Genomic DNA, 19,872 nt, shown 5'->3' with positions numbered 1-19,872 from the left:
GCCAGAATAAAATGAAAGGTGTACAAGACAGTGGTGAGACCAGTGATGATGTTTGGACTAGAAACTGTTCCAATGACCAAAAGACAGCAGGCAGAACTAGAGGTTGCAGACATGAAGATGTTGAGGTTCTCTTTGGGAGTGACCAGGATGGAGAGGATCAGGAATGAGTCTATCAGAGGGACGGCACATGTTAGATGTTTTGGAGAGAAGGTCAGAGAAGCCAGACTGAGATGGTTCGGTCATGTACAGAGAAGAGATAGTGAATATATTGGTAGACGGATGCTGGAATTGGAGCTGCCAGGCAAGAGGTCTGGAGGAAGACCAAAGAGAAGATTTATGGACGTAGTGAGAGAGGATATGAAGGTTGTTGGTGTGAGAGAGGAGGATCCAGAGAATAGGGTTAGATGGAGAAGGTTGACTTGCTGTGGTGACACCTGACAGGAAAAGCCGAAAGAAGAAGAAGAAGATCATCATAACGGTTTACATCCCACCGTCTGCCGTTGCACCGCGGGCTAATGACGTCATCAGCTCAACGGTTGCAAGTCTTCAAACTCTGGCACTACAATTTCCTTCGGGATAAATAAAGTTGTTCTTATTCTTATTGTTATTCCGTCGGAATATGTTGTTGCCTTAATGTTGATGCCTTGATGTTGATGCCTTAATGTTGATGCCTTGATGTGGATGCCTTAATGTTGATGCCTTAATGTTGATGCCTTGATGTTGATGCCTTGATGTTGATGCCTTAATGTTGATGACTTCATGTTGATGCCTTGATGTTGATGCCTTGATGTTGATGACTTCATGTTGATGCCTTGATGTTGATGCCTTGATGTTGATGCCTTGATGTCAATGCTACGTATACTATATAAGCTGTATCATCCAACCGCTTCTTCACTTCTTCTTATTCCTGACTCTTGAATGTGATCTGCCATTAAGGCAACCACCCGTTCTAACGTCCAACTGACCGTTATTGTACGGACGTCACTTCTGGCCTGCACGGACTCACCGGAACTGTATAGACGGCCGGGGACGGTTGGAAGTCAAGTTCAGTCTGCTCTGAAATTCAGCGGTGTGTGTTTTGCAGAGGGAAGGCGCTTCCTGTGACAGCAGAGATGGGTGAGTGACCATCTGCTTTGGATCTTAATGTGAATGTGCTGTAGCGAGTCATGAATGTTGGGGTTTATGTTGATGCTTGTTTGTTTTCTGTGTGATTTGGGGGTTGCTGGGAATTTTGCGGGTGTGGTTTGGGGTGCAAGGAATTCTATTTTTTTTTTTTTTACCTGGAATTGGCGTGGCTCTGGCCAACAACAGCTATTGCTTATTATCGTATTTTCACGACCATACGGCGCACCTTACTAAAAGGCGCAGTCTGGGTTATGTGTGTCATGACTGTATTTACATTACTGTATCCTCGGTTTCTGATTTGAACATCTGCGCTAAATCTCCATCAAACATACTTTCGTCACTGTCAGAGTCACTTTCCGTGTTATTATATTATATTCCTAAAATACCGAAACTTGTTGCAAACACGCCAAGCACAAAGGTTGACGTAGTCAATTTTTCTTGAAAATTCCACACTTTTTAACTACTTTTCTCTGTTTTGATAACGACGTTTTGGCTAATGAGGGCGTAGCGGGGAGGTAGAGAACGGGGTAGAAACAACGTCATAACAAGCAGCAGGTGGTACATTGATAACGTCTGCTGATTGGTCCGTCTCAGTGATGCGGATTGTCGTCTACGCTGACCAAAATAGTACGCCTCCTAGCGGAAAATTCTCGAATTGCACATAATTGAAAAAAATAAATCCTTGTCTTTTCAGCATTTTTTCACTTTCAAATTATCCTGCGGGCCTGGCCGAATCCCCTTGCGGGCCCGTTCCGGCCCGCGGGCCGTATGTTTGACACCCCTGGTTTAGAGGCTGTTATTTTTGCAAAAGGAGGATCTACTAAATATTGAAGTAATTTTTCTGTTGGGGTGCCCAAATTTATGCACCTGCCTACTTTTGTTTAAATAATTATCGCTCACTTTCTGTAAATCCTATAAACTTCATTTCACTTCTCAAATATCACTGTTTGTTTTGAAAGGTGTGACGAGGACAGGAAGTCTTGTTGTCATTGAAAAATGGTAATAATACACTTGTACTCTCCCTTTCCAGGTGATTTCAAGGTTCTGGAGCCTGAATCCGGCGCTTTCGATCTGATAATCCCGTGCCGAGAATACAAGTCGTTCGCCACGGCCGCGACCTTGGATCGCCAGAGGCTCCAGGCCAAGTTTGCCAGGGAGGTTTTTAAATTTGCGACGGGCTGCATGAATAGCAGATCCAATGGCACCATACACTTTGGTGTGATGGACGGCAAGGAGGATGAAGGGTACGTGCACGGGGAAATAATCGGTATCCCCGTCATCGAGAGGGACGTGTACATGGATGCTTTTGATGCTCTCGTTGCCAAGAGCTTCTCCTCGGACCGTGACCACATACAACAGTGCGTGCGTCCTCCGTGCTTCATCGAGGTGATCGATCAAGACGGCGCAGAAAAGACGTACGTCGTCGAGGTGGACGTCGTTCCTTCAATTGGTATCGTGAGAGGCAAGGTGTATCGGGTGCGCTTGCCCTACTTCAGCGAGACCAGCAACAAGGTAGAATTCGAGAAGGAAGTCGTTTACAGGAGGACCGGCTCAAAAACAGAGCCGGTGAGCGACAAACACCTCAAGAAGTTTTACCTGCGAGTGAAAGACCGGGACGCCCAAAGAGAAGAAGCAGAGAGGAATCAATACGTCCGTAGCCCGGGCATCCGCCCCGACCTCGGCAGGAAGCTCAAGGTCCTCTTGACGAGGGGAAAGAAATTCATCGAAGATGACAAGCGGTTCATACTCGTCACCAACAGATTCCGAGCCCAGGACCTTTCCCACATCGACTGGCTGCTGAACATGAAACTATTCTGTGTCTTTGACTTCGATCCCGAGTCCAAGGTGTCGGGCCTTTGCGGTAAATTCCTCGAGCACCATGCTGTAAACTTGCACTTTTTGCAGCGTTGCAGCGACATGACGGGGAATGAATTCACAACCAAGCTGCACCTGTTCGACCAAACCGGCTGGATCTTCTGCAACGGCCAGTCTGATTCCAAAGGACATGAAAAGCCGTGCGATGAAATGACTTGGATTCGAACCAAAGTGACTCTCCTGAGGGATTATGTAGCTTTGATCTGCAGACAGATCTTGACCAAAGGGACATTCCAGGTCATTTTCCTTATCACGTCGCCGGTCGAGAAACCACTGCTGCACACGTTCAATGAATTTTTCACCGACATGGGGGGCCACGAGGACATCGTCTGCATCTGTGAATCGGAAAACGACTTCTCCAGGTTCCAAAGCTATGGCGAGTGGATGTGCCCTAAGGAAACCATGGACAACTCCAGTGTTGTCGGGATGAAAATGAGTGACGTCGATGCCACTGTGCAGCAAATCCAAACCATCAAAGGACTTGCTAAGAAGCAGCTGCCCGTTGTGCCAGAGTTACAAGAAAAAGAAGACAATAAATAATAGTAGTAGATAGTAGAAGTAGTAAATAGTAGTAAACAGTAAGAAGTAAAAAGTAAAGAAAAAAAGGGGGGGGCAGAATAAGAAATACAAATAAACTATAAAGTGTCAAGTGTCTAAAGTAACAAGTGGGAAACTGTAAAGTGTCTTAAGTAGCAAGTGAAGATAAGGAGTGCACAAGAGTATGAAAAAATATTTTACGTGTATCTGTTATGGAATATTGCACAGTTATGAACATTTATGGAATATTGCACAGTTTTGAATAAAGAAGGAAAAAAAAACAAGAAGACGAGGAGGAGGGCGTGTTTGGAAGCAGAGAGAGGAGGAAAGGAAAGAGTCTGGCACTGAGAGGAGGGACTTTGACTGTTGGGACTATGACAGGAAAAGGTAGAGTTGGTTGACATGATGCAGAGAAGGAAGGTGGATATACTGTGTGTCCAGGAGACCAGGTGGAAAGGTAGTAAGGCTTGAAGCTTAGGAGCAGCTTTAAGTTGTACTATTATGGTACTGACAAGAAGAGAAATGGAGTAGGAGTTATCTTGAAGGAGGAGTTTGTTAGGAACGTCCTAGAGGTGAAAAGAATGTCAGATAGACTGATGAGTCTGAAACTGGAAATTGAAGGTGTGATGCTGTTGTTGCCACGCCACACAAGCCTGCAATACAATTTACTGTTCCCGAAGGAAATTGTTGTGCCAGAGTTTCACGTAAAAAACATAATAGTAATAGATAATAGTAGAAAGGAGGAAGAATAAGAAATATAATGAAATATGAATTGTCTTAACTGTTAGCAGTTACTACAAAGATTGAAGATTCCCTGCAAAAGTCTGATCGCCTCAGGTAGGTAAGACCTCCTGTGGCGTTCAGTGGAGGTACTTGGTGGTATCAGTCTACAACTGAAAGAGTTCCGACAGGACATCAACGTGGCATGCAGAGGGTGATGGATAGTGTCCATGATTCTGAGGAGTTTCCTCATCATCTTCCTCTCTGAAACCTGCACAACAGACTCCAGCTCCACTCCCAGGACGGATCCAGCTCTCCTGATGAGCTTGTTGAATCTGTTGGCGTCAGCTGTCTTGAGCCTGCTGCCCCAGCACACAACAGCGTAGAAGATGGCGCTGGACACCACCGAGTGGTAGAACATCTGCAGCATGGTCCTGCAGACGTTGAAAGATCTGAGCCTCCTGAGGAAGAACAGGCTGCTCTGACCCTTCTTGATGATGGCATTGGTGTTAAAGGTCCAGTCCAGTTTATTGGTATTTAAAGGTGTCCACAATGTCCACATCAGTACCCCTGATGGTGACCGGCTTCAGGTGGGTCCTTTGTTTCCTGAAATCCACCACCAGCTCCTTTGTCTTGGACACATCGAGCTGCAGGTGGTTCAGTCCACACCACTCCACAAACCTGTCCACCACGCTCCTGTACTACTACTCCTGGCCTCCGTTGATGCAGTCCACGATGGCAGAGTCATCTTGAGAATTTCTGCAGGTGCAGGACTGCGAGGAGAACCTGAAGACTGAGGTGTAGAGCATGAACAGGAAAGGACCGTCCCCTGCGGCGCCCCCGTGCTGCTCGCAATGGTGTCCGACGTGATGTTTCCCAGCCTCACGTACTGCGGCCGACCTGTGAGGTAGTTGTTGATCCAGGTCGCGAGTGGAGCTTCCACCTGCATGTCCAGGAGCTTCCTGTTCAGCAGGGCAGGTCGAATGGTGTTGAAAGCACTGGAGAAGTCAAAGAACATGACTCTCACAATGCTTCCTGCCTCCTCAAGGCGGGTGTAGACTCTGTGCAGCTGGAAGATGATGGAATGAATGATCCATGGGAGTGATGGGTCGCTCACCCATCTCTGCTGTCACAGGAAGCGCCTTCCCTCTGCAAAACACACACCGCTGAAGTTGAGAGCAGCTGATGTGATCACTTTAGTCTCCAAACTAGATGAATAAATGTGACATTCACCTGTGTTCAATCTGTTGGTGACCACTGACACGGACTGATGCTTTGTGGCGTTTATTTGGAAATCCACGTGATTCTGTGCCGTCCGGCAGGTTGGTCCACCTCCTCCCTCCTTCGTCCAGTGATCGGGTCTCTGTACTATTGGAACGAAACACAACAAGGCGTGGATTATTATGCAAAAAAAAATCTGAAATAGCTGTATTGGGTGTTGGCTTTTCACCTTTGCACCGAGCTTCAGGTCGACGAGGCCCTTTTTCACGCTCAAAGTCACAATCTATGTTCTCACACAGCCGTGGGCCTCGAGCCATCCTCGTCGGGATCTGACCTGCAAATGAACCGGATCCATCGGGATGCAGAAAATTATGATAAACTTCATTGATCCCCATTGGGGAAATTCCTTTGTCACAACAGTGTAACACTTGTAATGTCTAAAAATAAAAAAAGCAAAATAAATATGAATATAAATAGAGAGACAGAATACAGAAGATACCGAACAGAACAGACGGCAGCAACAATAACAACGTCAGGGATAATAACGGACGACATAAAGGAACAGTAAGGGTGAAAAATACACAACCAGAACTAAATGACAATATAAATAGAGTGACAGTCTGATGGCCGTGGGCACAAATGAACGTCTGAAGCGTTGGGTTCTGCACCGGGGTGGGATGAACCGTCGGCTGAAGGAGCCGCCACCGATTGGAGACGGTCCGGGTTCGGTCCCACCGCCGAGCGGGTTTTCCTCACTATCTTGTTGAGCCTGCTGACCTCAGCGGTCCTGGCAGCGCCCCACCAGCACACTATACCCAAGAAGAGTGCGCCGGCTACCATGGACTGGTAGAAGGTCTTGAGGAGCTACAGGCACCAAACTACCCCAGGAAGAACCTCCTGCTCTGACCCTTCCGGTAGAAAGCATCTGTGTTGTGTGACCAGTCCAGTTTATTCGTACTGTGGGCTCCAAGGGACTTGTAGGAGTCCACTATCTCCACCTCTTCACCCACGATGGTGATCGGTACCCGTCTCCTCCGGCGCTACGAGACTGCATGCCAACTGCTCGGGGCTCATCCACGACGGATTAAATACGAATTTCCCACAAGGGATTAATAAAGTATAACAAATAAAGAAAAATCAGGAACGAGTCCATCGGAGGGACAGCAAACGTTAGATGTTGTGGAGATTTGTTTTTTTATCCTTGTTGGTGTCACTCCACTCACATCTGGTTTATTTTTGTCCTTGTCATTGTCACTCTGTTTCTGTTCTCATCCTTGTTGTGTTTTTTGGTTTTCTATTTTCTCCCTTGTTTATTAGTTTCTTCATCTGCTGTCTATTTATTCGTGGATTTTTTCTTTTGTCTTGCTATCTCCTGTCTTCTGGCTTTCTATTTCTATTCATATTTATTTCCTTTTTTTTGACATAACTGTTACATTGCTGTAACAAAGGAATTTCCCCTATGGGGATCAATAAAGATTATCTTATGTTATCCTGTTGTCTATTCTTATCCTTGTTGTTGTTCACTTTGTCGTCGACTTATTTGTCTTTTGCTATCTTTTAATTGTCTCTTTTATTTATATTTATTGATACTGTCATTGTTGTGCTGCTGTGACCAAAGGATTTGCCCTCTGGGGATCACTAAGGAATTAGATAAACTACTCCTTGGGTGTAGAAAAGCAAAGCAAGGAAAAACACAGCCAATATATTAGAGAATATAATAAATAATAAGCGAGATGAGAGGGGATAACGTGTAGAAAGAGATCTTAGCGATGATGCACTCACGGTGATGCGGAGGCGGCCTGCGGTTTCCTCTCTGACCGCCAGGGCGAGGAGCGAAACGTCCCCGGGGAGGAAGGACGCTGTGGAGCGGCTCAGGGTTGCCGTGTGGCCCCAGGGGGAGGGAGTGAGGGGCCCCATGGTGTAACCGGGGTACCGCTGCGGGTAGAAGCACCAAGGAGGTCCAGCGGAGGCGGGGAGAGGAGCGTAGCAGCAGCCCCTGCCCTCACACTCCCCCCGGCTGAGCGCTCTGTCCCGGGCGCAGTCGAAACGGCTCTCCGCGGACGGGGCGCATCTGTCGGACACGTCTCCCCCTTCCCCGCGGATCCCCTGGCGGTCCGCCGACTCGTTCCGTCTTGGAGGCAAACTTCCAACAAGCCGGGCGGAGGTGTCGAGGGCGCCGGGTGCCTGCCGGAGCAGCCCGGTCTCATGGCGGCAGGTGTGCAGTGTAGACAGGATGAGGAGGGTAGCGGCTGTAGCTAGGCTCGGTGGTGGTCGCATTGCTAGCTTCGGAAGTTAGCCGTCAGTGCGTTTCGGGTGAAATTTATATCTGCGTCACATTTTGTCCCCCGCGGACCGACACCGCTTCGTTGGCTATCCCAGGGGAGAGTGATGGGGAGACGGCTCACTTTCTTCCACACGCACCGTTCTGCTCCTCTCTGGTTGTGACGCTAACTTAAGTACTTCTCAAGTCTTGTAGTACTACTTAAGTATTAATAAGTAGCAATAGCTCAGACTAGCTATTCGCTAGCACCTGCTTTCCGGCGGCTCGAGTTTCCAGTTCGCTCCTCTGTTGTGATGGAAGTATCGATACCTAGACGCCCCTCATGAGAGTATCGATTTCTCGAATAAAGTATCTAATTAACAAATGTGAAATAAAAGCACATGTGTCACTTTCGAACCTTTTCGAATAACTAAATCCAGGGTCTGGTGCCAAGCGCGACCCCCGAGAATTACATCGAACGATTCCATCCCTGTCACATGACCAGAAGTGACGTTTTTTTAACCGTTGATTTAATTGAAGCATAAACAACCAAAACATAGAAACAATCAAACAAACATGGCTAAATTTAATCGTCCATCAGTGACATTTAACAGGCATGAAGAACTTGGCCAAATGTAAAATAACATTGACATTAAGTCTCTTTCATTTCCTAAAAGTAAACCAAATGTTATATCGTCTCTTGAGAGAGAAGTTGGTGATGATGGAGATTTTTCTTGAATCAATTTTTGAGTTTTAGCCCCCAAACTGTACTTTTTCACATGAGCACAACAGATGGTCTGTGGTTTCAATATCATCCTCACAAAATGTGCAGATACTATCTACCTCAATAAATCTTTGGTTTCAAGTGTGGCTCTTTCGCCTTAGGGGGTATAGGTAGAGTGAGATACACAGTTCTCAGTTGGCAATCGATTCCTGATCAAATTTATTTAAAATATAATTTTTGTTTTGACATCCAGGTAATACATTTTCTGTAAAACACATTTTGATTAAAGAGTTGCCTCATTTTCTGTCCAGAAGTGGATTATTTTACTAATTGAAGTTGTTCAATGAACAATATTTGTCATGTCATTTGTCTTCAACTGTAATAAATTGATATTTGTGTGTATGGGGGGGTCAAAGTAGTCGGTATCGTTAACAACCGCTCAATGTAAATTAAAACAAATCAAAAATAAAATCTGGCCATAAAACCACTTGTTCACAGGCACAGAAACGGACCGCAGTCCCAAAGCACTGGGACCAATAAGACTAAGAGATGAGTCATTTAGATTGTACAAAACTGATGAAAATGGTTACCTTTTTCTCCTTTGCTGAAAGAAACATTACAAATGATCCAATCATTATACGCAAAAACAGAATGCAAAAACGTCTCCCCATTTTTACCTTCTTTGAAAACGATTCTGAATTATATAAAAAAAATCTTTAAAACTTTAAAAATTCCCTTCGATTCATTGAGCTAAATACATATTGTATTCCCCTTGCCACTTTTTCCGTTTCTCAAATTATACATTCTTTCTCACACACTTTCAGTTTTACAGTTTACAGTCTTACAGTTAACTGACGGAATACAAAATAAGTGTCTTTATGTTTCCTCACGCCTGTTAAATGCCATTGATGTATATTGAATTTATCTATGTTAGTTTGTTTATATGTTTATACAAAACAATTTATAAAAAAACTGACAAGATTAACTATAATGTATGCATGATAATAATGGGACAGACGAGGGTCGGTGTGATTTATGCAAAATTAGATGACATAAGGGATTCCTTTATTAGTCCTGCAGGGGGGAAATTCCACTGACAGATGTGGGGAATTAAATAAAAATAGAGAAATGATGTATTGTATTTAGCACCATTTATTAAAGTTGACACTCACACAAGGCCGAGTGTATTTCCATTCACCAAACATCATAAACATTAAAAAGGCGAAAGCTTTTCAGGTATTCGATTTCTTGCTGTTCACATATTTGATTCATTTCAAAAAGCGGTATTTAATTCGTTTACACGGGCACTGATTTGTCTTTAAGTTACACTGATAGAATATTCCTTTAATCGTCCCACGGTGGAGAAATTACAAAGATAGGCTGTGGATTGACTGTTGGCATTCCCATGTTTAGTTTTCATTGCGCATTGTTTCAACCGCAGAATACAGAGGAACAAGTGTAAGCTAGCACGGAGCCCTGAAAACTCAGATAAAAGTAAATAAAGAAACCCTTTCTGAAGATGTCCTGATCCTGATTTCTGTCGGTACCGATCCGATCCTGTGCGGTGGCTCAAAGTCGGCGAGCACAATTCAAGTAGCCCTAAATTAAAGTTACTAATTCAGATTATGTGCTTGACAGTTCAACAGCTAAGCAATGCAGCGAGGTGAAAAGAAACGAAGCCCGGCCGTTTCTTCGGAGTAAGCAATTTGTCTGCGTGCCCAAGATCAGCCTCCAGAGTTAGCTGCTTGGGTTTAGCCGCTTCCCCATTGGCTTTGGCTTTAGCTCGGTTTACCCTTCGCGTTGCTCCGCGTGCTTTTTCAAATGTTTCATCAAGTTTATCAAATTGAGCGGAGCTCTGCTCCAGTGAAAGACTTTTAATGCAAACATTGCGAATGGCTTCAAAGCTGTCCTGCTCTGCTGTTCAGTTATTCTTAGCAGGTTCTTTCATAGGTTATAGAACTGGCACGCGCTTGGTTTTCTTTCGGCGAAAACTGGACGAGGCATCGGCGTTAAAAAACAAAACAATAATGAATTCATAAGTATCTGGTGTGTTTCCTGCTTCTTCCGATACCATCACTACTTTTGGCCCGACATCTCTAACCCACGTTGACAATTTGTTATGTGATCACAGTAAACCAGCTTCACTGTAAGTCCCATCTAGACATCTCCTGTACATGCCCGTGTACCGTGGGTCTACGTATCCTAAATGCATGCAGCCTTGTCTCGGTGTGGAGGACTGTGGTTCTCCAAACTACTTGAGCACGCTGATGTCATAGGCAACGGGTCCTCGAAAAGTAAAGCCCAGGTAGAAGGTGATGTTTTCATTACTATGGGGCACTGAGGGCAAATGAAGAGGCAGTATGCGGAAATTGTCTTTCTTCGGGCCCTGGAGGTACACCACTCCGTCTTCTGTCCGACCGGACACACGTTTCAGCATCCGGCCAATCTCGGGCTTCTTCCAGGCCTCTCCGCTGAGAAATACCAGGCGTTTCTGAGAGACGGGGAAATCCTTTGTGATGCTTTCAAACTTCTTCTTGTGCACAAACTTACTCAAACCCTGTCCAGTGCCCAGAAAAAAATGGGTATAGATCCTTCTCTTTCGTGGGGGAATGTCTTTCATCTTGTCCCAGTAGGTTTTCCCCATGTGTTCGACAGCCGATTGCACAACTTCATACTTGTTTTCTTTGTCCTGGGCTGTGTCTTGATCATCTGGCCAAAACAATAAGGTGAGCAAGAACAGCATGCTCGGGAAGCATTTCCTTTTGTCGCCGAGGAACTGGCGACAGAGTGCCTGTAGGTTGTTAAGAGAAGGCGCTCCTTCCTGGGGCGACAAGCAGTTGAGAGTGATGTGGCTCATGATGTAATTCACAATATCTCTTTGGACCATGTTTGCCTTCAGGGGATTCTCTGGATATAGAGAGATTATGTCCCTTAGTCGATCCGCAGCGTCCCTCCGGTCGGTTAGTTTGGAGAGGATGGACGTGACGTTCCCCAATCCCATCTTGTAAATCATCATACGTTTTTGAAAAGGAGTTAAGTTTGTAAAAATTTGGGGTATATTTTGTTGCTGCATGGCTGGAGAAGGTGTGCAGTAGTACTTCCCGTACTCTGCCGATTTTTTCGCCAACCAAGACAGCGGATGGCTAATCTTCTCTTCTGGACTTTCAGGGGCCTCCTCCTCGTCAAAACCGCTGTCTGTCTGGAAGTAACTCAGGTCCTCTGAAATCCACTCCAGAGCATCTTGTATTGTCTTGTGGAGTTTTTTCAGTCGGCCGTGAAACGGCTCCCAGGCGTCCTTCAGCTCATCGGGAATGTAGTCTGTCAGCAGGTACTTCATGCATTCTGAGTGGCCGTCTGACCGTATTTTAAAGACCTGCAGTGACGTGATCAGTCGAAGCAAGCTGCATCCGACCTCGACTTCGGCAAAATATCCTGAGCTGTTGATATTATCCAGGTCCGCCTCAGCTGCTTTCTCACATGCTTGAAAGCACTCCAGAGCGGCCAGAGCCGTCTCCACAGCCTCCGCTGTGTTTTGGACCGTCTTCGGTATTTGGTCGATGGCTTTGCATTTGGCTTCAAACCATTTTTTGTACACTCGCCCCTTTGTGTCTAGTAGGTACGAGTTGTTGGGCAGCTTTTGGACAGCTGTCTGCGCCCAACGTTCGGCCTCTTCAAACTTTTCGTAGGAATAATAAAGGCGAGCAAGTTGCTGTGCGATGAAGGGGTCTCTGTTGAAACGCTCGAACGCTTCCTCGAGTAACGCGATGGCTTTCTCTGGGCTTTTCTCCTTGTCACGCACGTGGTCAATGAGAGGGGAGAAAAGGCTGTCGTATTCGTCCCCTTTGCTTATTCTGTATCGCCGGATGAAAAGCGCTCTCAAAAAGGTGAGGTAATCATCCCGTCCAAATCTGTGCTCAAACAGCACCCTCTCACGGAGCAGTTTCATGGCTAACTCACTCTGGGTCTGCTGGTTCTCCAGAAGCTGTTTGAGAATTTCTTTTGCGACGACCGGATGGATGATTCTGATGGATTCAATGTGCGTCTTGTCGTCTTTAAGATGCATGAAGACCAGTTTGCCCTGATCGCCGAGCGAGTTTTCAAACGTGTGCTGGCGAAACCTTTCCAAGCGAATCTTTAGAGCCAGCAAAGCTTCGCAGTGCGACTGAGATATGAAGGACTTTTGCACATACGTGTTCAGCAGTGCCACGTAGAGGATGAGCCGCGTGGTGACGGACTGGTGGTCGATGCCTTGGAGCAAGTGTGCCACAAAGTTGGGAACGTAGTCCTCGGAGAATTCCTGACTCATCAAAACAAAGGTCAGGATGAACTGTGGCTCATACTGCTCCTGCAGTTGCACTTTTTTGGCGGCAAAGTTCCGTTTCTCAGCAGGGGAGAGCTTGTGGGTGACCGACACATTCTGCAACGGTGATTCTCTGCACCTTTTCTCCGGGTCGTGGGATCGCCTGCAGATCAGCAAAATGAAACACAATGTTCCACTTTGGATTTTTTTGACGTTACTGGCCACCTCTAGTTCATTCTTGAGAATGTCCAGATACTCGTGGTCTATGTCCTCAACGAGGAGAAGCACGGGGAGACACGTTTCTGCGTCTTGTTCTTGATATTCCCTCAGCTGGACAGCATGCTGCGCAACAACGGTGGCTTGGTGCGAAGGGTTCGCGACAGCGCACCGCAGTTCACTCCTTTTGTTCCACAGCACTTGTCTTGCCACGGTGCTTCCGCCGCTTCCTGGGTGATGGTAGATGTTTACAACGTTTACTGGACTTGGATCAGCCTTGGCACTCTTGAGAAGATTGATAACTTCATTGTATGCATCCCTTTCAATGACCTCACCGACATATTTTTTCTCAGCAAGCCAGAAATTCAGCCATGCCACTCTCCCCCCGCGGTAGAACTGGCCTTCAATGTTCTCCTTTTCCTCGGCAATGAAGTCTTCGTTTGTCTCATTGCAGTGGTTGGTTGAGAGAATCTCCAAGGAATACATTTGCTCCTCTTCCTGTTTCTCCAGAAGACACGTTCCTTTCACAAACACGGGCAGCTGCTTCTTAGCAAGTCCTTTCATGGTTTGGATTTGCTGCACGGTGGCATCGACGTGACTCATTTTCATCCCGACAACACTGGAGTTGTCGATGGTTTCCTTAGTGCACGACCCCTCGGCAAAGCTTTGGAACCTGGAGAAGTCGTTTTCCGATTCACAGATGCAGACGATGTCCTCGTGGCCCTCCATGTCGGTGAAAAATTCATTGAACGTGTGCAGCAGTGGTTTATCGACCGGCGACGTGAAAAGGAAAATGACCTGGAATGTCCCTTTGGGCAAGATCTGTTTGCAGATCAAAGCTACAGAATCCCTCAGGAGAGTCACTTTGGTTTGAATCCAAGTCATTTCATCGCACGGCTTTTCATGTCCTTTGTAATCAGACCGGCCGTTGCAGAAGATCCAGCTGGTTTGGTCGAACAGGTGCAGCTTGCTTGTGAATTCTTTCACCGTCATGTCGGTGGGCTTCCCATAACTCTGCAAAAAGTGCAAGTTTACGGCATGGTGCTCGAGGAATTTACCGCAAAGGCCCGACACCTTGGACTCGGGATCGAAGTCAAAGACACAGAACACTTTCATGTTCAGCAGCCAGTCGATGTGGGAAAGGTCCTGGGCTCGGAATCTGTTGGTGACGAGTATGAACCACTTGTCATTTTCGATGAATTTCTTTCCGCTCGTCAAGAGGACCTTGAGCTTCCTGCCGAGGTCGGGGCAGATGCCCGGGCTACGGACGTATTGATTCCTCTCTGCTTCTTCTCTTTGGGCGTCCCGGTCTTTCACTCGCAGGTAAAACTCGTTGAGGTCTTTGTCGCTCACCGGCTCTGTTTTTGAGCCGGTCCTCCTGTAAATGACTTCCTTCTCGAATTCTACCTTGTTGCTGGTCTCCCTGAAGTTGGGCAAGCGCACCTGATACACCTTGCCTTTCACGATACCGATTGAAGGAACGACGTCCACCTCGACGACGTACGTCTTTTCTGTCCCGTCTCGATCCATCACCTCGATGAAGCGCGGAGGACGCACGCACTGTTGTACGTGGTCACGGTCCGAGGAGAAGCTTCTGCCAGCGTGGTCCAAAGCATCCATGTACACGTCCCTCTCGATGACGGGGATACCAATTATTTCCCCGTGCACGTATCCTTTATCCTCCTTGCTGTCCATCACACCAAAGTGTATGGTGCCATTGGATCTGATATTCATGCAGCCCGTCGCAAATTTAAAAACCTCCCTGGCAAACTTGGCCTGGAGCCTCTGGCGATCCAAGGTCACGGCCGTGGCGAACGACTTGTATTCTCGGCACGGGAATATCAGATTGAAAGCGCCCGATTCAGGCTCCAGAACCCTGTGCTTCACATAGATGAAGTCGATGGCGTCTTTGTCAAACGGTCGCGGTTTGCAATCCTCTTTTGATCGAACTGCACGAACTACTGGAGCTGTGTGAGTCTTCTCTGCGACATCCGGTTGTTCGCTCGATGTCGGCGGACTGGAGGCGGAGCTCTGTTTTTTGGATTTCTTCTGGGACTGAGCTTTACTGTCACTCGGGGTTTTAGCCTCTTCCTGCTTTTCACTGCATCCAATGAGCTCATCTCTCTTCTGAATAATGTAATGGGCGGGTGCGGGCTTTATACCAAACTTGGATGTCAGAAACTCCTCATCCAGAGACAAAAGGATCTTTCCATCAACTTCTTCCTCACTGAGTTTGTTTATATAACAGTCCTTTACCTCAATAGACTTCAGCCAATCCCTTACTTGAGATTCAGTCCATGTTTTTAGGGGCTTTGCCATGAAATCACCTGGAAAGGGAGAGTATAAGTGTATTATCACCATTTTTCAACGACAACAAGACTTCCTGTCCTCGTCACACCTTCCAGGAGGGGAATCCTGCAGTGTGGTCACCAAAGCGGCAGTGGCACTACATAGAATGCTAACCTGGCAGCAGCCAGGACGGTAAGGGCACAAGCTTTTTGAGACGATCCTGGTATTGTACCATCCATGGTACAACCTGTGCCCAAACTATATTTGCCAATCAAATCTTAGACTCGTACAGGATCGGTCGAGGCCCGGGTAAACAACGATGACCGTTGGTGCCTATAACCTACAGGGGACCAGAGGAAATCGGGCTACTGTGGGTAAAAGAAGGAGATGAGGAAGGCGTGTTCGGAAGCAGAGAGGGAAGAGGGAAGGCAAGAGACTGGCACTGAGAGTAGGGCCTGGGACTGTTGGGACGATGACAGGAAAACGTAGAGAGCTGGTTGACATGATGCAGAGAAGTAAGGTGGATATACTGTGTGTCCAGGAGACCAGGTGGAAAGGTCGTAATGGTAGAAGCTTAGGAGCGGTTTTGAAGTTGGACTATCATGATACTGACCGGAAGGGAAATGGGGTAGGAGTTATCTTGAAGGAGGAGTTTGTTAGGAATGTTCTGGAGGTGAAAAGAATGTCAGTTAGACTTATGAATCTGAAACTGGAAATTGAAGGTGTGATGCTCAATGTTGTTAGTGGCTATGCCCCGCAAGTGGGATGTGAGTTTGAGGAGAAGGAGAAGTTCTGGAATGAGTTAGATGAAGTGATGCAGAATATTCCCAGAAATGAGAGAGTGGTCATTGGTGCAGACTTCAATGGACATGTTGGTGAAGGCAATAGAGGGGATGAAGAAGTGATGGGCAGATTTGGTATCCAGGATAGGAATGTGGAGGGACAGATGGTGGTAGATTTTGCAAAAAGGATGGAAATGGCTGTAGTGAACACCTTTTTTCAGAAAAAACAGGAACATAGGGTAACTTATAAGAGCAGAGGTAGGAGCACGGAGGTAGACTACATCTTGTATAGACGAGGTAACCTGAAAGAGATCAGTGACTGCAAAGCAGTTGTAGGTGACAGCGTAGCCAGAAAGCATAGGATGGTGGTTTGTAGGATGACTCTGGTGACGAGGAAGATGAAGAGGACAAAGGCAGAGCAGAGGACAAAGTGGTGGAAGCTGAAAAGGGAGGAGTGTTGTATGGCTTTCAGGGAGGAGTTGAGAAAGGGTCTGGGTGGTCAGGGTGAGCTTCCAGATGATTGAACAACTACAGCTAATGTGATCAGGGAGACAGGTAGGAGAGTACTTGGTGTGTCATCTGGAAGGAAAGTAGATAAGGAGACTTGGTGGTGGAATGAGGAAGTGCAGCAGTGTATACAGAGAAAGCGGTTAGCAAAGACAAAGCGGGATACTGAGGGGTCTAAAGAGAACAGACAGGAGTACGCGGAGAAAAGCATCAAGCTAGAGGTAGCAAAGACAAAACAAAGGGCATACCATAGACTTGTATGCTCGGTTGGACAGTAAAGAGGGAGAGAATGATTTATATAGGTTGGCAAAACAGAGAGATAGAGATGGAAAATGAAGCTGTTTGGATCTCATTGGCTTGTGGTTTGTTTGTTTTTCCTTTCACTTCTATTTTCATATTTCTAATCGTTTGATTGTTTGGGTTGGGGTTTCGCACGACACCTTTGGATGTTGCGCACTTCGGAGACGGTTTCGCACTCGTGGTTCTCGCTAGCGAGCCGCGCACTGTTCAAAGTTTGGTCCGTGACTATTTATATTCATTTCCCTCTCAGTGGTATGCAGCCAGCAAGGTATGTGTATTTTATGATATATGATTCCTTTGACATTTTTTGTATTTTGTTTGGGCAATAGGTTGTCTGTTTGTTATGTGTTATGTAGTTTGCCGGTGGATTTAAGTTGCAACAAGAAATAAATATCTATCAGACAGAAAAGCTTTGCCTTGCGGGTTTCCTGCAGGGGAGTGACAGAACGGATGTACAGCAGGTCTGGGTGGCTAAGGATGGAAAGGGAAATGTATTGACAGATGCGGGAAGGACGCTTGCGCAGTTGTTTTATTGTTGAGTGGCAGCCACTGCATATTTCCCTGTAAATGTTGTTTAAATTGTACGATCAAATGTTTTTTTTCCCTGGTTAGGGTTAGGGTTAGAAAAACCCTAGAAAAACAAATATATATTGTAGCGTTTTAGTCAGGGAAATCACCTGGTTGACGGTAAAACGTCCATTTAATAAGCAATAGCTGTTGTTGGCCACAGCCACGCCACACAAGCCTGGAATGCAACTACCGTAATCTCCGGACTATTGAGCGCACCTCAAAATAGCCGCACCAGGGGTCGGCAACCCGCGGCTCCGGAGCCTCATGCGGCTCTTCCATCTTTACACTGCGGCTCCGGGTGGCTTTGGAAAATAAATTATAAATATTTAATTGAAGTGTATTTCATTTGTGTTAATTCCTTTTTTTTTTAAACTTTAAATTCTAAGTTGGAAGATTATTGTGATCTTGAAATATTAAAATAAAATTGTATTTATTATTTTGCGCCACTCACCGATGTGAACCCTGACAGTCACACTGGCGGAAGCCGGTATACCCGCCAGACGGTAAAGTCCCGATTTGCAGATGCTGTGCGCAGAAGTTCAGGAGCAGAAGTCCCATAAACCAGGTAAAATAAATATTTATGAAGCTATTTTGCAAATATTTATTTTTTATTGTTTAATGACACAGTGATTTTTTCCCGATTTATTTTTAAAATTCAGATCAAGGCTCCGCTACACGCTCTGAAAGGCCAAAGCTCAAAATGAGTTCATTGCATAGATAAAATTTAATTTTCTCTGTGATACTTTGTGAATTTCAGAAGCAACACACTCCACACTTGTTTATACAAAGTGTAAAGGTAATAAAAAGCAATATATACATTGGTACCTTTATTTTAGACGTCAAAAAGTAATTGCGGCTTCCAGTGTTTTCTTTTCCGAGGAAACCGGTTCCAAATGGCTCTTTGGGGTGTTACGGGTTGCACACCCCTGATCTAGGAGATCGCTATCTCGGGCTTCCTCCTGCGCACTAAAACCGTCAAAGTCGTCTTCTTCGGTGTCGGAGTTGAACGGACTCAGAATTTCCCGGTCATTTCATCGGTCCGATGTGACGAGGATAAATGAATGTTTAAGCGGCGTGAAGCTCGTTAGTCCCCCCCCCCCCCCCCCCCCCAAAAAAAAAATCCATATATTAGCCGCATCGTTGTTTACGTGAAAAAAGTCGCGGCTTATCGTCCGGAAATTACTGTAACTGTTCCCGCGGAATTCAATTCCAGGTAAAAAAAAAAATCAACAGAATTCTTGCACCCCAAACCGCACCTGCAAAATTCCCAGCAACCCCAAAATCAGACAGAAAACAAGCATGAACATAAACCCCAACATTCATGACTCGCTACAGTACATTCACATTAGAGATCCAAAGCGGATGGTCACTCACCCATCTCTGCTGTCACAGGAAGCGCCTTCCCTCTGCAAAACACACACCGCCGAAGCTCAGAGCAGAACGAACATGAACACACACACTTGCAAGTCACAGTATGACTGACGGCCGGGAGTCCGTGCAGGCAGGAAGTGACCTCAGTCGCACCGCCAACTTTCGTTTTTGCCGAAACGGAACTGGACAGGGACAGGGAAACTCCTACCTCCTCTATTTTTTTCTTCAACTTATTTTTATCATCATGGGCTTCAAATCAAATAGTTAAAATAGTAGACATACATTTTGCACGGACGTGGTGGTGAATGAGTCACAGGACCACCGTGCACGGACGAAAATATACTTTCGCTTTGCACGGGAAACTAAGGTACTGGAGGATGATGGTACCGTAACTGCGTTTCTATTTGCGCAACAGAGATTCAGAGCCTGTCCTCCCCGTTGCTGGGTAAACAACAGGTTGATCGGGTCTGGAGTGTCCTCTTTCTCTGGAAATCAAAGTGAGGTTGGAGGCTGAAAGGCTGTTTGTGCATTTGAAAAAAAAAAAAAAAAAAAAAAGGTTGTTGTATTTCTGTCTGATGTGATCACTTTAGTCTCCAAACTAGATGAATAAATGTGACATTCACCTGTGTTCAATCTGTTGGTGACCACTGACACGGACTGATGCTTTGTGGCGTTTATTTGGAAATCCACGTGATTCTGTGCCGTCCAACAGGTTGGTCCACCTCCTCCCTCCTTCGTCCAGTGATCGGGTCACTCTACTATTGGTATGAAACACAAGGCGTGGATTATTATGCAAAAAAAAATCTGAAATAGCTGTATTGAGTGTTGGCTGTTCACCTTTGCACCGAGCTTCAGGTCAACAAGGCCCTTTTTCACGCTCAAAGTCACAATCTATGTTCTCACACAGCCGTGGGCCTCCAGCCGTCCTCGTCGGGATCTGACCTGCAAATGAACCGGACCCGTCGGGATGCAGAAAATTGTGATAAACTTTATTGATCCCCATTGGGGGAATTCCTCGGTCACAGCAGTGTAACAGTTATAATGTCTAAAAATAAAAAAGTAAAATAAATGAGTA

General features: G+C 46.1%; 3 protein-coding genes across 3 annotated transcripts; 1 reads left to right on the top strand and 2 right to left on the bottom strand.

Annotated features, from left to right (window-relative positions):
• The first annotated feature begins 997 nt into the window (after nucleotides 1–997).
• Nucleotides 998–3,670, top strand: LOC147217134 (sterile alpha motif domain-containing protein 9-like). The gene is made up of 2 exons (XM_086175717.1): nucleotides 998–1,116; nucleotides 2,156–3,670. Exons 1-2 carry the CDS (start codon nucleotides 1,113–1,115, stop codon nucleotides 3,538–3,540), a joined length of 1,389 nt encoding a protein of 462 aa, XP_086031843.1. The 5' UTR covers nucleotides 998–1,112; the 3' UTR covers nucleotides 3,541–3,670.
• Nucleotides 3,671–5,283: 1,613 nt separating this feature from the next.
• Nucleotides 5,284–7,893, bottom strand: LOC147217133 (lysosomal alpha-glucosidase-like). The gene is made up of 3 exons (XM_086175718.1): nucleotides 7,261–7,893; nucleotides 5,491–5,625; nucleotides 5,284–5,406 (listed from the first exon to the last, which is right to left on the bottom strand). Exons 1-2 carry the CDS (start codon nucleotides 7,753–7,755, stop codon nucleotides 5,542–5,544), a joined length of 579 nt encoding a protein of 192 aa, XP_086031844.1. The 5' UTR covers nucleotides 7,756–7,893; the 3' UTR covers nucleotides 5,284–5,406; nucleotides 5,491–5,541.
• A 1,678-nt stretch (nucleotides 7,894–9,571) lies between these two features.
• On the bottom strand, nucleotides 9,572–19,545 carry samd9l (sterile alpha motif domain containing 9 like). The gene is made up of 3 exons (XM_086175635.1): nucleotides 19,421–19,545; nucleotides 18,801–18,832; nucleotides 9,572–15,305 (listed from the first exon to the last, which is right to left on the bottom strand). Exons 2-3 carry the CDS (start codon nucleotides 18,802–18,804, stop codon nucleotides 10,714–10,716), a joined length of 4,596 nt encoding a protein of 1,531 aa, XP_086031761.1. The 5' UTR covers nucleotides 18,805–18,832; nucleotides 19,421–19,545; the 3' UTR covers nucleotides 9,572–10,713.
• Nucleotides 19,546–19,872: the final 327 nt, after the last annotated feature.

The sequence above is a fragment of the Fistularia commersonii genome, chromosome 28 (genome assembly GCF_037954325.1).
Source record: "Fistularia commersonii isolate RoL2024-O1a breed Wild chromosome 28, RoL_Fcom_v1.0, whole genome shotgun sequence".
Lineage (NCBI taxonomy): Eukaryota > Metazoa > Chordata > Actinopteri > Syngnathiformes > Fistulariidae > Fistularia > Fistularia commersonii.
This window is presented reverse-complemented; position numbering and strand designations above follow the sequence as displayed.